Genomic DNA, 18061 nt, shown 5'->3' on the forward strand with positions numbered 1-18061 from the left:
CGCTCTCTCTCTCCTTTCCATCTAAATCCAAGGAAGCTTTTCTGGTTCTGAAGCAGGTCTCAGGTTGGTAATGGAGTGGATGGTGGCAAATACATTCAAGCTTAATCCAGACAAGGTAGCGGAGTTGCTGCTCAATCGAAAGGAAATCAGGGAATAGAGGTTCGTCCTGTGCTGGATGGCGTTACACTCCCTCTGAAGACTCAGGCTCACAGTTCAGGGTGCTTTGGGACATAGCCCTGAACCCGGATGCCCAGGTCTTGGCAGTGGCCAGGAGCGCATTTGCACACCGCACACATTCCTAGGGTGTCTGATCTGGCCACAGTCACCATGCCTTATTTCAGCCTGCTTGGACTACTGTAACATGCTGTGCATGGGGCTGCCTTCAAAAACTGCTCAGAAAGTTTCCCTGGTCCAGAATGCTGGAGCCAGACTGCTGATGGGCCTGGTTACAGGAAGCATGCTGCCCTACCACTGACAGGCAAGGAACGCTTCATTCAAGAAGACCTTCTGTCCGTAAGTCTGTTAAGAGGGGTACTGTTTTTATTCTGTAATGGTCATGCTTGTATTGTATTTGAATGTATTTTTATTGTGTTAATCCATTTTAATGGTGCCTATAAGCTGCCTTCAGTGCCATGTTTTGGTAGAAGGCAAGGTACAAATGAAATCAAATCAGGCTCTGTATTCTGTTGGGGGATATGCCGTGCGGCTGATTAAGCTCAACAACTGAAGAGAAGATGAAAAGTTCTCCAAAACCCCCATTCAATTCCCAGACAGGAAAAAGTTCCTATCATGGCAGAGAGTTCTGACAAACAGTAATTCAAGTCTATGCCCCAACCACTGAGGCCGGAGAAGCTGAGGTTGATCGGTTCTATGAAGACCTACAACACCTTCTAGAACTAACCCTCCAAAAACAATCCCTTTTCATCATAGGGGATTAGAATGCCCAAGTAGGAAGTCAAGAAATCACCGGGATAACAGGCAAGCATGGCCTTGGTGTACCAAATGAAGCAGGACAAAAGCTAATAAGAGTTTTGCCAGGAGAACACACTGATCATAGCAAACACTCTTTTCCAACAGCACAGGAGGCGACTCTACACATGGACATCACCAGATGGTCAATATCAAAATCAGATTGATTATGTCCTTTGCAGCCAAAGATGGAGAAGCTTTATATAGTCAGTAAAAAGTAGACCTGGAGCTGACTGTGGCTCACATCATGAGCTGCTTCTTGCAAAATTTCAGCTTAAATTGAAGAACGTAGGGAAAACCACTAAACCATTCAGGTATGTCCAAAAACATATCCCTTATGAATACACAGTGGAGGTGACGAATAGATTTAAGGCATTAGACCTGATAGACAGAGTGCCTGAGGAACTATGGACGGAGGTCCGTAACATTGTTCAGGAGGCAGCAACTCAATCCATCCCAAAGAAATGCAAGAAAGCAAAGTGGCTGTCTGATGAGGCTTTACAAGTAGCTGAGGAAAGAAAGGAAGCGAAAAGCAAGGGAGAAAGGGGAAGATATACCCAACTTAATGCAGAGTTCCAGAGAATAGCAAGGAGAGACAAGAAGGCCTTCTTAAATGAACAATGCAAAGAAATCGAGGAAAACAACAGAATGGAAAAGACTAGAGATCTCTTCAAGAAAATCGGAGATCTCATCTCAAGGGAACGTTTTGTGCAATGACGGGCATGATAAAGGACAAAGAAGGCAGGGACCTAACAGAAGCAGATGAGATTAAGAAGAGTTGGAAAGAATACACAGAAGAACTGTACAGGAAAGATCTTAATGTCCCTGATAGCCACGAAAGTGCAGTCACTGAACTTGAGCCGGTCATCCTAGAGAGTGAAATCAAGTGGGCCTTAGCAAGCATTACTAATAACAAAGCTAGCAGAGATGACAGTATTCCAGCCGAGCTATTTAAAATCCTAAAAGATGATGCTGTTAAAGTGCTGCACTCAATATGCCAACAAATTTGGAATACTCAACAGTGGCCACAAGACTTGGAAAGGTCAGTTTACATTCCAGTTCCAAAGAAGGGCAATGCCAAAGAGTGTTCAAACTACCGTACAATTGCACTCATTTCACATGCCAGCAAGGTGATGCTCAAAATCCTACAAGCTATGCTTCAGCAGTATGTGAACCGAGAACTACCGGAAGTACAAGCTGGGTTTCGAAGAGGCAGAGGAACTAGAGATCAAATCGCCAACATTCGCTGGATCATGGAGAAAGCAAGAGAATTCCAGAAAAACGTCTCTTTCTGCTTCATTGACTACGCTAAAGCCTTTGATTGTGTGGATCACAACAAACTGTGGCAAATTCTTAAAGAGATGGGAGTACCAGACCGCCTGACCTGTCTCCTGAGAAACCTGTACGAGGGTCAAGAAGCAACAGTAAGAACCAGACATGGAACAACCGATTGGTACAAAATTGGGAAAGGAGTACGACAAGGCTGCATATTGTTGCCCTGCTTATTTAACTTATATGCAGAGTACATCATGAGAAACACCGGGTTGGATGAATCACAGGTCGGAATTAAAATTGCTGGGAGAATTACCAACAACCTCAGATATGCAGATGATACCACCCTAATGGCAGAAAGCGAAGAGGATCATGTTGAGGGTGAAAGAGGAGAGTGCAAAAGCTGGTTTGAAACTCAACATTAAAAAAACTAAGATCATGGCATCTGGCCCCATCACTTCCTGGCATATAGAAGGGGAAGAAGTGGCAGCAGTGACAGATTTTATTTTCTTGGGCTCCAAGATCACTGCAGACGGTGACTGTAGCCATGAAATTAAAAGACGCTTGCTCCTTGGGAGGAAAGCTATGGCCAACCTAGACAGCATAGTAAGAAGCAGAGACATCACCTTGCCGACAAAGGTCCGTCTAATCAAAGCTATGGTTTTCCCAGTAGTAATGTATGGCTGTGAGAGCTGGACTATAAGGAAGGCTGAGCGCCGAAGAATTGATGCTTTCTAACTGTGGTGCTGGAGAAGACTCTTACGAGTCCCCTGGACTGCAAGGAGGTCAAATCAGTCCATCCTAAAGGAAATCAACCCTGAGTGCTCATTGGAGGGACAGATACTGAAGCTGATGCTCAAATATTTTGGCCACCTAATGCGAAGAGAAAACTCCCTAGAAAAGACCCTGATGCTGGGAAAGACTGAAGGCAAAAGGAGAAGGGGACGGCAGAGGATGAGATGGCTAGATAGCATCACCGATGCAATAAATATGAACTTGAGCACACTCTGGGAGGGAGCGGAGGACAGGAAGGCCTGGCGTGCTCTGGTCCATGGGGTCACGAAGAGTTGGACACGACTGAACAACAACTTACTTTTTATGTATTTAAGTGGTGAACTGCGATAAAATTGAGAGCATGAAACAATTTGCACAACGTTAGGCTTAAAAGCGTGCGTGCGTACGAGAGACTTGCGTCTGGGGTCCCAGAAAGATGCCCCAAATCATTAGCATTGGCTTTTGTGGCCGAGGTTCAGCTGCACGAGAGGTGCGTAATCCTGAGTGGACCATGCACACACATGGATGTAGCGAACGCCAGTGAAAATGAAAGGCAGAAAATACAGCCTGCAGCACTTCAATTAAAGCTGCAGCGTTTCCAGAAGAAACCGTGACCCAAATAAAGCGCAACCAACCAGAGGGGAGGGGACCCTGGATTTCATCCTAAGTGGTGTCTGCCACGCAGGGCCTCGTATGGGATGCGGCTGTTGCGAAACCAGCTGGAAACGGGGGCCACGGTGGCGTCATATTGAGTACACATGCAGGTGGGACAGTGCCGAGGGAGGCCAGCCCGGGCACATTGGCCTCCAAAGGCCTTCTCCGCGCTGCGGGAACGGGTGCAAAGGAAGCGGGAAGGGGCCTGCAAAATGCTCGGCTCCGCCGCCCCTGCACAGGCTTCTCCCCGCGCCAGCACGACGCGCGCGGAGCCGGAGCCCGTCCCCCGCCCCCTCGGGGCGGCCGGGCTGCCCGACGCCGCTTCCTCGCGGGCCTCAGGCGCGGCCTCCCCCCCGAAGGCCTCTCCGGCCTTGCGCTGCCGAGGCGTCGCCTGCGCCCTCGGGGGAGGCGGGCGGCGCGGCGCGGCCCTCGCGCCCGGGCGGCGCCCAGGGAAGCCCGGCCGGGACGCGCGCCGCAGGTGGGGCAGGCAGGCCGGGGCCCAGAGGCCCCGGCAGGGGAGGGCAGGCGGGCGGAGGGCAGAGGAGCGGGCGGCTCCGCGGGCGGCAGGGCGCTGCAGGAGCGGGCCGGGCCGGGCCTCGCGAGCGCGCGGCCGGCCTTCGCGCGGCGGGCGGCGGGCGAGAGGTTCCCGGAGCGGAGCGGAGGCGAGCCGGGCGGGGCGGGGCTGCCGCGAAGGCGCTGCGGCTGCGGCGGGGGCGCCCCCTCCCGCGGAAGGCGGGCCGCTGTGCGAGGAGGCCGTTCCCGCCGCCCTCCTGGAGCGCCGCTGCCTCCGGCCTGCTGAGGGCCGCTGGCGGGGCCGCCGCGCCATGCGGGCTCCAGCCGCACCCCCGCGCAGCTCCCCGAGGTGCGGAGCCGTCCCCAGAGTGGGCTCGGCCCGGGCGGCGCCTTGACTCCGGCCGCAGCCAGAAGGGCTCCGGCCGCTCCGCCATCGGCGCCACCAGCCTCCCCTGGGCCGGGGGTGCTGCCCTCGTGGGGCGGGGGCCGTGGCCCGCTCCGGCTGGACGCGGGAGCTGGGCTCGCCGCCGCTGTGCCGCACGGAGCTTCTCTAGCGGCGCAGCGGAGCCTGGGCTCGCCGTGGGAGGCCGGCGCCGCGCGCCCCGGGCCCCCGTTCGCTCCGGGCTTAGCTGAAGTGCGGCGGGTCCCCAGCGGCGGGATGTTGTCCCCCGTTTAATCCGGAACACTTCGAGGCGGCCTGTCTTGCTGCGCAGTGAGGGCCCATCAGCGTTACAGGGGCCCTGCTCTGGCCGTCCGGTCCACGCACGCGCCGGAATCCCAGGCAGCCCCCGTACATATATCTATGCATGCCTGTGGGAATGTGTTACCTCCGTATTAGAAATGCCCAACCTGAGAGCACCGAACTGCGACTGTGGGACAACCGCATGTTATCCTTTCTGATAGCAAATGCATTAAAAGGTTAGAAGGTGGCTCACCTGATAGCTGATGAAGGCGCGTGGTTAGTGTTGATGTTAGTGGTGGTGAGTAGTGATGGTGGCTGCATAGATGTGAAGGCTTGTTAAAAGGATTTCAGTTTGTTTCCCTAGTTTTTCTAACTTGGCAAACTGGTCAAACTGAAAAGGCCATTTCTGCATATGGTGCTTCTGGCCAAGGACTATCTAAGAATTACTAGAGCAACATTTGTGTGTATATAGCGTGGTTTGAATGGAGGATCGTAGTAAGGTGTAGATGGACAATGTTTCTCCTGAGTGAAAGCACACGCGCTGGCATCCCTAGGCAAGCCTGCCGCTATGGGGCACCCCATCACCCCCTGAGGGAGGGGTCTCTGTGCTCCATTTCCCTGAAGGGGGCTGCCGTACAGCGGTGGGGAGGGGCAACTTTATAATTCTGCCCCATGGTCTGCTAGTCCACCCTACCTTCAGCCTGTATCAAGTGCCAAGTGATGCACTGGCTTGCAACATCTGCCAGCTCGTGAGTGGAGATGTTACTGCAGGCTCCAAACACATGGACACATTAAAATGAATAAGATTAATGCATTATACAACAAAATGACCCGAGGTGTTCCGCCCTTGGGCCCCCTGCGCGTGCGTGGCTAGTTTCAGGGATCTCATTTTCATGGTCTTGGTGCTATGGCACTAACAGACAGACGGTCGTACAAATGCACATCCTCTGTTGCTATTAGACATGCTTCCAAAACCTTCTTTCTAGCTGTCGAGTATTTCACACAACTGATGCGTATGTGGACACGTTTTTCATGAGACGCATTGGCCTCAACGGAAAAGCCCAAAAGCAACGGTCGATATGATATGCAACATGGAAGGGGAAAGCCTGTGGTGGGCAGGAAGAGCTTCTTGGAAGCAGGAGTGAAGATAAGATGGGACCAAGGGCCCATCTCATCTGATGGGGAAGGGAAGGGAAACCTCCGCAGCCATGGGGAACAGTTTTGAAGAAATCGGGGGAGGATGTTGAGAAGATATTTAGAGGCCAAACATCAGGCCCTTCCTAGATCGAGGCCCTCGAAGGAAATAGAGCTTGAAGGAAGATAAGATGAGCCAGTGAAATACCATTTATTTAATTTATGTGGTCCATTTGTTTCTTTTAGCGATGTACAGTCAGGGCCAGCAATATTGGAACAAGGATAACTGTTTTGGCAGTTGGCCTCTGTACACCACCACATTGAAGTGGAAAGGAAACACACCCAGATGGGAGCGAAGTCAGGACTTTCAGCTATAATTCAAGGGGTTTGGCAAAAGTGGGGCACTAACCATTCAGGAAGGACAGCCAGTGGCATACACACGCCCCCATCGTTGGTGGCTCATAAGTAATGGAACAAACCAACATCATTTCAAACTTAAGGATCACCTTTAATACCTGGATGAAAATCCTTTGTAGTCAATGACTGCCTGAAGTCTGGAATCCATGGACACGACCAAATGCTGAGTTTCCTCCCTTGAGATGCTTTGCCAGGCTTTTACTGCAGCTGCCTTCAGCTGCTGCTTGTTTGTGGGTCTTTCTGCCCTCAGTCTTGTCTTCAGTAAGTGAAAAGCATGCTCTATTGGGTGGAGATCAGGTGACTGACTTGGCCATTGAAGAACATCCCACGTCTTTGCCTTGAGAAACTCTTGGGTAGCTTTTGCTGTCTGTTTTGGGTCATTATCCATCTGCAATATGAAGCGGCGTCCTATCAGTTTGGCAGCATTCGGCTGATTCTGAGCAGAAAGTATAGCCCTATACACTTCAGAATTCATCCTGCTGCTTTTATCAGCAGTCAGGTCATCCATAAACACCAGTGACCCGGTTCCATTGGCAGCCATGCATGCCCATGACATAACACTGCCTCCACCATGTTTGACAGATGATGTGGTATGCTTTGGATCATGAGCTGTTCCTTTCCTTCTCCATACTTTTCCCATCATTCTGGTACAAGTTAATCCTGGCTTCATCAGTCCAAAGAATCTTATTCCAGAACTGGACAGGCTTTTTTAGGTGTTTGCTAGCAAAGGCTAATCTGGCCTTTCGGTTCTTGAGCATTACCAGTGGTTTGCACCTTGTTGAGAAGCCTCTGTATTTACATTCATAAAGCCATCTCTTGACTGTAGATGTTGGCAATGACATGCCTACTTCCTCAAGAGCATTCTTGACCTGGCTAGATGTTGTGAAAGGGTTCCTCTTCACCATGAGCAGAATTCTGCGGTCAGCCCCTTTAGTTGTCTTCCGTGGTCTTCCAGGCCTTTTGCTGTTGCTGAGCTTGCCAGTTAATTCTTTTTCAGGTTGTTCCAAACTGTTGTGTTGGCCACTCCCACTGTTTTTGCTATCTCTCTGATGGGTTTATTTTGTTTCCTCAGCCTAAAGATGGCCTCCCTCACTCACATGGACACCTCTTTGGACCTCCTGTTGGGAGTTCCAGTGAACAGCTACCAAATGCAAATGTAACACTCAGAACCACCTCCAGGCCTTTTATCTGCTCGATTGGTCATGGGGCACCCAGGAAACAGGCCGCACCTGGCCATGCAGCTCCTTGTCAGACATTCGTTCCATTACTTATGAGCCACCAACGTGTGTATGCCACTGGCTGTGCTTCCTGAATGGTTAGTGCCCCACTTTTGCCAAACCCCTTGAATTACAGCTGAAAGTCCTGACTTTGCTCCCATCTGGGTGTGTTTCCTTTCCACTTCAATGTGGTGGTGCACAGAGGCTAACTGCCAAACAGTTATCCTTGTTCCAATATTTCTGGCCCTGACTGTATTTCCTTTTTATACTGCCCAATAGCCGAAGCTCTCAGCTATTTCCCATTCCCCATTCCACAAAAGCTGAAGTCAACCTATGATAAGGAAAGCCTTGAAAACTAAAGGTGTCCAAAGGGTGACAGTCCCATTCCAGACTGAGAGCAGTGGTGTACGTGGGGGAGAATTTTTCTGAGTAGAGATTGTTTCTGTCTCTTTCAGCAGCTAGGGTCCTCTGTGGAGGTGGCTGTGAGTTTCTGCAAGGGGGCGAGGGAACTCCTGGATCCAGGCCAAAGGGCTCTGTACGAGGAAGCCATGCTGCAGAACTGCGGGAACGTGGCCTCTCTGGGTAAGGACTCCTTTTCCCTGGTTATCTCATGGCAACGCGATGACTTTCTTTGCTTGGCCATTGCCACTGGGATGCCCCTCCCCAGGGGCTATTGGAGTCCAGGATGCTGGTGCCCACGATTGCTGGTGAGGCAGAGGAGGTTCACCAGGGGCGGAGCCAACTCCATCTGGTTGCTGCACAGTCTTCTTCTCCCTTGCAAGCCCTTCTCAAGACCAGGAAGCCCCCCAGCTGGCCAGGGGGAAGGGGCAGGGCCAATGGAAACGGCACTGGCCCCTGCGGAACCCCTGTGGGCATGAGGCTCAAAGCGCTTGATTCAGGTGATCCATTTCCCACTCCCAAGAAGCTTGGGGCCGCTTGTCCTAAGCAAAGCCAAGAACCCCCAGGGGTGTACCGAGGGTGGAGGCCTTCCCCCTATGAGCTGCCCCCTCCTCTACAGGCCCTGGGATGGCATCGCTTGTCAGGCACTCCTAGACCCAGTTTCTTCTCCCTTTCTACTGCAGGGTGGCAGCAGCAGCTGGTCTAGTTTACGCCTCTGTTGTTTCCTCCACAGGCCGTACAGCGGCACCAGAGGCCCGATCCAGATCACCTCTTCCTTGTGGCGGAGTGCAAAGAGCTGCTCTGCAACAGCCTCAGGTAAAAGAGGGATGGTGGAGATGGGTGCAGGGGACAACCAGAGTGCCTCTCCCTTTGCTGAGGGGGCGGCAGGGGAGTTCTTCCTGTTATTTTTGGTGAACAATTAAGAAGCCTGTGAAATCTACTATATTTCTCCCATGCATCCTGCAAAAATAAAACGAAATAAAAACACACACATAAAGCTACGCAGTTATTCCAGCCACGTCCCCTTTTAAACTGGGAGACTATTTCTGAGGAGAGGGTTTTTTTTTTCTCTTTCAGTGGCTGCTGCTGGCCTTTGAGGAGGTGGCTGTGTATTTCACCAAGAGGGAGTGGGATCTCCTGGATCCAGGCCAAAGAGCTCTGTACGTGGAAGTCATGCTGGAGAACTACGGGAACGTGGCCTCTCTGGGTAAAGACGCCTTGGTTATCTCACGCCAGTGCGATGACTTTCTTTGCTTGGCCGTTGCCATTAGGATGGTCCTCCCCAGGGGCTAATGGATTGCAGAGGGCTGTGGAGGGTTTTGCTTACGGTATGGCCAGCGCTCCTGTTGAAACCCTGGTGCATATCTGGAAGGCAGAGATGATTTGGCTGGCTGACACAGATGCTCTCAAGGCACTTTTCCTGTTGAGCAAAGTGTGGGCAGTTCTGTGGTATACACTTCAGCTGACTATGGGGATGGCTAGACATTAGTTCAGGACCAGCCATAGACCCCCCTTAAAAAAGATATGCACAGAATCTGACTCGGACTTTTCCCGTGTCTTCCTGCGGTATGCCCGCAGAGGTGTTTGGACCTATCCCGACACATTCTGGTACACGAATTCTGTAGCTGCTGTTTTCCAAGATGGCTGAAACGCCAGTGGGGATATGTGATAACCCATGAAAGAATGCACGTAGAAAGCTCATTTGGGTGGAAAAATATACTCCTTGTCACTGTTACCACCTGTATGGTCTAGTAGGCAGAATGCAGGACGAGGAGTAGGATGACATCGTTTCAAATCCCTGCTGAGCTCCTGTGCTCACAGGATGCACTTCAAACAGTCATTGGCTGGATTCATACCCCACGCTGAGCCATGGTGGTTAGGCGGGCTGAGCTGCCCATGATGGGCTACCGTGTTGTGTGTGGGGTGTTCTTCCCCCCACCGTCACGGGTTAACTGCCCCAAATAAGCCACCCGCGGAACCCACACTCTGCAGCAGAGGTTGTGCGGGTGGCTTACTTGGGGCAATCAACCCATTGGGCGGGAAAAACACGCCCCGCACAACATGCTAGCCCAACATGGGCAGCTCAGCGTGCCTAACCACCGTGATGTAGCGTGTTGTGTGAGCCCAGCCATTGTCTGCTAGCTGAGGGAGGTCGCGCTGTACCCTTTTGGGGTCTCTAGTACTGCCCCTCCTCAAAGTTCTGGCCAGACTGGTTCGAAGGGGAAATGACCCCCAAATAACACATGGGCTATTGTTGGGTTAGATTGTGCCGATCACTAGGTCAAGAGGTGCTTGACCTCTTGAGAAGGATTTGTCACAAAAAAAGATTTGTGCTTTACAGTTATTTGTCACCACTAGGTCAAGAGGTGACAAATAACTGTAAAGCACGAAGACATAAATACATAGCACTTGGAATGTGTGGCTATATTGCAGTCATTAGCCCCTCTCTTTCTTTGCAAAGTCCCCAAACCAGACCTCATTTCCCGGCTGGATGAAGGAGAAGATCCATTTGTGCGGCGCTCTGAGGAGGGGGAGAGATTGGCAGGTACCTGTTGAGATTGGTGGCGGGACTGTTTCTTGTCTGGAATTGAGTGGGTTCCTTGGGGATTTGTTCGCCTTGTCTTCAGTCAGTGAGTTTACTCGGCCACAAGGCATGTCCCCCAGCCGGATACAGAGCCTGGTCGGCCAGCCTCTCTGGAGTGAATGATCCATCAGGCAGTGAATCCTGTTGATGGAAGTGCCTTGTGCCTTTGCTCTTCCCATTCATGTCCACTTGCTATTTCACTTGCCAGAGCTCCTTTTCTTCACCGGAGCTCAGATAAGAGGTGGAAGCTGAAACGGTTCATCCTTTGTCATCTCATCCCCATAATCTAAGCAGGATTGTGGCGTTCGGCATTCTCCTTTACTCAGTGATAACAGATTCAGAAGTTGCAGGTGAAATGCACAACCAATTGGGTGTAAGCAGAGGAGGAATTCCACTTACTATCTACTCCTTTGACCGCACCTAGATTAACAGGGGACAGAGAACAGCACGCTTTCCCAAGAATGGCCTTTCTCGCCTTCCCCTAATGTAGTGAGTTTGTCAGTGAGCAAAAAGGTGGACTTCACAACATTCCTGCATGCCAGCGGGTAGCCACATGCAGACCTGTGTAGCCTGGCTGAACCGGCAGCTTCACACGTGTTCAGTAGTTCCGAGCAACTACAGCTCCAGATCTCAACAAAGCTTACAGCTGCAAGGCCTTTGCCAGTGACCTCCTCCGTCTAGGATGAGAGAGGTTTCGCTTCGCATGGGAAGGGAGCCCTCCTGTGTCTGAATGTGTGTGTGCTGGCCTGCGAGCTTCCGAGAAGGGGGAGAGGTGTAGCCTGTCAGCTCCTGGGTGTAGAGGGAGACGTCCGTAAAATCCAAAGTTGCAGGCTGGGCTCATTGGTCTCCCTCCCAGGGGCGATACTTGCACTGCCAGCTTGGAGAACTTTTGTTGCTCTAAGAATGGCTTCTATCTAGTTTGGGGACTCAAATAGACATTCAGCTCTGACAGCTTCATAAGCTGAAGAGAGTTGTAAACTTTCTTTGCATGTATATACTGCATGTATTTTCTATCAAGAAATGGTCATCTTTTTGCACAAGGGGCTTTGTTTCATCTTGGTAAGCTAAAGAATCTACTCTGCCTGTGGCCTAACAGACTCAGGACCCCAGATCAATGCACCTAGCCTTTCAGCACATCGGTTTCAGTTCCCTTCTCATTACATGATCTAGCAAAAATTGATTCCAGTACTGATCGTCAGCAGAAAACAACACCCACATCAGTGCCTAGTACAATCAAGTGTGAAATGGGACAGAAAGGAAATAATGTTACCATTGGAGACAGTAGCATACTCGAAAGATGACCTGTGTTTCAGCGAGGGGCACACAGAGCAGAAGAGGGAGCATCTTTTGAATTAAGAGAAATCGTGAATTGTGCTTGATCCCTGGTGACATCCTCGGTTTCTGTCTTGAATTCCTACAGGATGGCGTGTGTTTTTGTTTTGTTCCCCAAACAGATGATGCGTGGGGCATCAAGAATTACCGAGAGCCACCTCTTATGTCATTGAGAACTACCGTTGTTGAAGAGGGAAAAGAGTTATTTGGGAATCAAAGGGGACCCAAAAATCACAACACCAACCAAGCAATGACAGGGAAAAAGAAATCCCCTGCTTCTCGGGCTGCTGACGTCCATGATATGGTGATCTCTGAAGAAGATCAGAAAGAAAAGACAAGGGAAAGAAGTGCAATGTGTGGGAACATAGTCAAACATGACGTCAAATTAAATATACATTACGCATCCCACCCAGGAGAGAAATCACAGAAATGCATGGAGGATAGTAACAGCATCAGTGTTCACTCAAGTCTTACACTACATCGAAGAATTCATACAGGAGTGAAAAAATATAAACTCATGGACTGTGGGAAAAGATTTGGTAGGTACTCATACCTTTGTGTACATCAAAGGAGTCACACAGGGGAGAAACCACATAAATGCGTAGAGTGTGGAAAGAACTTTGGTGATAGTTCAACACTTAGGAAACATCAAAGAACTCACACAGGGGAGAAACCATATAAATGCGGGGAGCGTGGAAAGAGCTTTGCTAATAGTGGAACACTTATTAAACATCAAATTACTCACACCGGGGAGAAACCATATAAGTGCGTGGAGTGTGGAAAGGGCTTTACTGATAGTGGAACACTTAATAAACATCAAAGAACACACACAGGGGAAAAACCATATAAATGCACCGAGTGTGGAAAGAGTTTCAGTCAGCGCTCACACCTTGTTAGACATAATAGAACACACACAGGGGAAAAACCATATAAATGCAGGGAGTGTGGAAAGAAGTTTGCTGTTAGTGGTACACTTACTACACATCAAAGAACACACACAGGGGAGAAACCATATAAGTGCACGGAGTGTGGAAAGAGCTTTGCTGTTAATGGAACACTTACTACACATCAAAGAACTCACACAGGGGAGAAACCATATAAGTGCATGGAGTGTGGACAGAGCTTTGCTGTTAGTGGAACGCTTACTACACATCAAAGAACTCACACAGGGGAGAAACCATATAAGTGCATGGAGTGTGGACAGAGCTTCAGTCGGAGCTCACACCTGATCCATAATAGAACTCACACTGGGGAAAAACCATATAAATGCGGGGAGTGTGGAAAGAGCTTTGCTAATAGCGGAACACTTATTAAACATCAATCTACTCACACCGGGGAGAAACCATATAAGTGCATGGAGTGTGGAAAGAGCTTTACTGATAGTGGAAAACTTAATGAACATCAAAGAACTCACACAGGGGAGAAACCATATAAATGCACTGAGTGTGGAAAAAGCTTCAGTCAGAGCTCACACCTTGTTAGACATAATAGAACACACACAGGGGAGAAACCGTATAAATGCAGGGAGTGTGGAAAGAGCTTTGCTGATAGTGGAACACTTAATAAACATCAAAGAACTCACACAGGAGAGAAACCGTATAAGTGCATGGAGTGTGGACAGAGCTTTGCTGATAGTGGAACACTTAATAAACATCAAATCACTCACACCGGGGAGAAACCATATAAGTGCATGGAGTGTGGAAAGAGCTTTGCTGATAGTGGAAAACTTAATAAACATCAAAGAACCCATACAGGGGAGAAACCATATATGTGCATGGAGTGTGGAAAGAGCTTTGCTGAGAGTGGAAAACTTAATCAACATCAAAGAACTCACACAGGGGAGAAACCATATAAATGCACCGAGTGTGGAAAGAGCTTCAGTCAGCGCTCACACCTTGTTAGACATAATAGAACACACACAGGGGAAAAACCATATAAATGCAGGGAGTGTGGAAAGAGTTTTGCTGTTAGTGGAACACTTACTACACATCAAAGAACTCACATGGAGAAACCATATAAGTGCATGGAGTGTGGACAGAGCTTCAGTCGGAGCTCACACCTGATCCATAATAGAATTCACACTGGGGAAAAACCTTATAAATGCGGGGAGTGTGGAAAGAGCTTTGCTAATAGTGGAACACTTATTAAACATCAAACTACCCACACCGGGGAGAAACCATATAAATGCACCGAGTGTGGAAAAAGCTTCAGTCAGAGCTCACATCTTGTTAGACATAATAGAACACACACAGGGGAGAAACCATATAAATGCAGGGAGTGTGGAAAGAGCTTTGCTGATAGTGGAACACTTAATAAACATCAAAGAACTCACACAGGAGAGAAACCATATAAGTGCAGGGAGTGTGGACAGTGCTTTGCTGATAGTGGAACACTTAATAAACATCAAAGAACTCACACAGGGGAGAAACCATATAAGTGCAGGGAGTGTGGAAAGAGCTTTGCTGTTAGTGGAGCACTTACTACACATCAAAGAACACACACAGGGGAGAAACCATATAAGTGCATGGAGTGTGGACAGAGCTTTGCTGATAGTGGACCACTTAATAAACATCAAAGAATTCACACAGGGGAGAAACCATATAAATGCATGGAGTGTGCTAAGAGCTTCAGTCGGAGCTCATGCCTTCTGAAACATCGTAGAACTCACACAGGGGAAAAACCATATAAATGCATGGAGTGCGGAAAGAGCTTCAGTGTGAGTTCAACACTTAGGGCACATCAAAGCATTCACAGAGGAGAAACCATATAAATACATGGAGAGTGGGAAGCGCTTCAGTCAGAACTCATATCTTATTGTACATCGAAGTACTCACAGTGGGAAGAAACCATATAAAGGTACGTAGCTTGGAAAAAGCTTCAGTGTTAGCTCAATCTTACTAGACATCAAAGAACCCATAAAGGGGAGTTATTTGATGTTGAATTCATGGAGTGTGGAAAGAGCTTCAGTGATAGTGGAACACTTAATAAACATTCAAGAATGCACACAAGGGAGATACCATATAAATTTATCGGGTGTGATAAGCTTCAGTCGAAACTCATCTTACTGTACATCAGAGAAGTCGCGGAAGAAACCATATAAATGTATGTAGTTTTGAAAGAGCTTCACTGCTAGGTTAAGTCAGAGGAACCAGGGGGACTGTGCTTTTCCTGCTTCTTGCTATGGGAAACACTGACTGAAGTTGACCAGGTATATTGACCCACGATCCATGTTTATAAATACTTAGCAGTGAATAGATATGATACACAGGGTGTAGCGCAGTATTAGGACAGGGAACTGGAGCGTCCTATTTTGTCTAATCAACGGACCGTCATTTTGCAGCCTGTATCTGAAATGTCTATGAACGTCCGGTTCAATCTTATTCAGCGAACATGTTTGTTTTGGGTCTATCGGGCACCACAATGTCTGTTTAACAAAGGTCTGTCAAACTTGGTTAATAGTTGGAGGTGTAATGCAGTTAATGCTTCTCTTATTCATATGTTTTGCAAATGCCCAATAGTTGCCTCCTTCGGGGAGGAAGTTATCATACGGATGAACTTTGTATTGGCAAGCCCTTTAATATTTACTGATGTACATGTTCTCTTAAAAGTATTTACCTGCTTTTTGGAATGTAGCACAGGGTCAGCATGAATGGATTTTTCATGCCCTCTTGGCTGCTAAAAGACTGATACTACAATACTAGAAGGATGAAGCTCACTGGCTAAAAAGCAATGGAGTGAAGACTTACCAACACAAGCAACATTTGAAAGAGTAGTATATAGGCATCATGTGTTAATGGACTTAATATTTGGATATTTGGTCAGTTTTTACTTAATGTATGAAAAACCTATTCTTTTTTCCCAGAATGTTGTAATCTTTGAAAATGAGGCCTTGAGAGCATATTCTTCTGCTTTCATTTTTTTGTTTCGTTATGTTTGTTTTGTTGATGCAATAAAAACATGATTTAAAAAAAGAGAAGGGGTACCGCCTACTTACTGCCAAATTGATTATTAGCTGTTGCCCTTCATGGATCACTGCCTTGTTGTGGCGAAGGGGCTTGCGCAACTCAGTGAAGCCATAAGCTATGCCGTGCAGGGCCACCCAAGACGGACAGGTCATGGCAGAGAGTTCTGACAAAATGTGGTCCACTGGAGAAGGAAATGGCAACCCACTCCAGTATTCTTGCCAAGAAAACCCCATGGAACGTATCACAAGGCTAAAAGATATGACGCCGGAAGATGAGCCCCTCAGGTCGGAAGGTGTCCAATATGCTACTGGGGAAGAGCAGAGGGTATTTCCAAGTAGCTCCAGAAAGAGTGAAGCGGCTGGGCCAAACCCAAAAGGACACTCAGCTGTGGATGTGTCTGGTGGTGAAAAGAAAATCCGATGCTGTAAAGAACAATATTGTTTAGGAACCTGGAATGTCAGATCAATGAATCAAGGTAAGCTGGAGGTGGTCAAACATGAGATGGCAAGACTGAACATTGACATCTTGGGAATCAGCGAACTCAAATGGACAGGCATGGGCGAATTCAATTCAGGTGACCATCATATCTACTATTGTGGGCAAGAACCCCTTAGAAGAAATGGAGTAGCACTCATAGTCAACAAAAGGGTGGGAAAAGCAGTACTGGGGTACAATCTTAAAAATGATAGAATTATCTCAGTACGAATCCAAGGCAAACCATTCAACATCACAGTAATTCAAGTCTGTGCCCCAACCACTGAGGCCGAAGAAGCTGAGGTTGATCGGTTCTATGAAGACCTACAACACCTTCTAGAACTAACACCAAAAAAAGATGTCCTATTCATCATAGGGGATTGGAATGCTAAAGTAGGAAGTCAAGAAATCACCGGGATAACAGGCAGGCATGGCCTTGGTGTACAAAATGAAGCAGGACAAAGGCTAATAGAGTTTTGCCAAGAGAACACACTGATCATAGCAAACACTCTTTTCCAACAGCACAAGAGGCGACTCTACACATGGACGTCACCAGATGGTCAATATCGAAATCAGATTGATTATGTCCTTTGCAGCCAAAGATGGAGAAGCTCCATACAGTCAGTCAAAACAAGACCTGGAGCTGACTGTGGCTCAGATCATGAGCTGCTTCTTGCAAAATTTTGGCTTAAATTGAAGAACGTTGGGAAAACCACTAAACTGTTCAGGTATGACCTAAATCATATCCCTGATGAATATACAGTGGAGGTGAGGAATAGATTTCAGGGATTAGACCTGATAGACAGAGTGCCTGAGGAACTATGGACGGAGGTCCGTAACATTGTTCAGGAGGCAGCAACTCAATCCATCCCAAAGAAAAAGAAATGCAAGAAAGCAAAGTGGCTGTCTGATGAGGCTTTACAAGTAGCTGAGGAAAGAAGGGAAGCGAAAAGCAAGGGAGAAAGGGGAAGACATACCCAACTGAATGCAGAGTTCCAGAGAATAGCAAGGAGAGACAAGAAGGCCTTCTTAAATGAACAATGCAAAGAAATCGAGGAAAACAACAGAATGGGAAAGACTAGAGATCTCTTCAAGAAAATTGGAGATCTCAAGGGAACGTTTTGTGCAAAGACGGGCATGATAAAGGACAAAGAAGGCAGAGACCTAACAGAAGCAGATGAGATTAAGAAGAGGTGGCAAGAATACACAGAAGAACTATACAGGAAAGATCTGAATGTCCCTGATAGCCATGATAGTGCGCTCACTGAACTTGAGCTGGACATCCTCGAGAGTGAAGTCAAGTGGGCCTTAGGAAGCATTAGTAACAACAAAGCTAGCGGAGATGACAGTATTCCAGCCGAGCTATTTAAAATCCTAAAAGATGATGCTGTTAAAGTGCTGCATTCAATATGCCAACAAATCTGGAACACTCAACAGTGGCCACAAGACTGGAAAAGGTCAGTTTACATTCCAATTCCAAAGAAGGGCAACGCCAAAGAGTGTTCAAACTACCGCACCATTGCGCTCATTTCACATGCCAGCAAGGTGATGCTCAAAATCCTACAAGCTAGGCTTCAACAGTATGCGAACCGAGAACTACCGGAAGTACAAGCTGGGTTTAGAAGAGGCAGAGGAACTAGAGATCAAATCGCCAACATTCGCTGCATCATGGAGA

General features: G+C 48.4%; 1 protein-coding gene across 7 annotated transcripts; it reads left to right on the plus strand.

Moving 5' to 3' along the window:
- Positions 1–3642: 3642 nt before the first annotated feature.
- On the plus strand, positions 3643–16051 carry LOC146355614 (uncharacterized). 7 transcript variants are annotated; one of them, XM_084830663.1, is made up of 6 exons: positions 3643–3779; positions 8091–8214; positions 8765–8847; positions 9109–9238; positions 10493–10576; positions 12070–16051. In XM_084830663.1, exons 1-6 carry the CDS (start codon positions 3774–3776, stop codon positions 14715–14717), a joined length of 3075 nt encoding a protein of 1024 aa, XP_084686789.1. In that variant the 5' UTR covers positions 3643–3773; the 3' UTR covers positions 14718–16051. The 7 variants fall into 7 exon arrangements, with proteins under 7 accessions (XP_084686789.1, XP_084686791.1, XP_084686793.1 ...); XM_084830665.1 differs by lacking the exon at positions 3643–3779 and adding an exon at positions 3944–4147 and having other exon boundaries at positions 8088–8214; XM_084830667.1 differs by lacking the exon at positions 3643–3779 and adding an exon at positions 3957–4147.
- Positions 16052–18061: the final 2010 nt, after the last annotated feature.

This window comes from Heloderma suspectum, chromosome 2 (genome assembly GCF_057233095.1).
Source record: "Heloderma suspectum isolate Gila_16-S chromosome 2, 16-S_ref, whole genome shotgun sequence".
NCBI lineage: Eukaryota > Metazoa > Chordata > Lepidosauria > Squamata > Helodermatidae > Heloderma > Heloderma suspectum.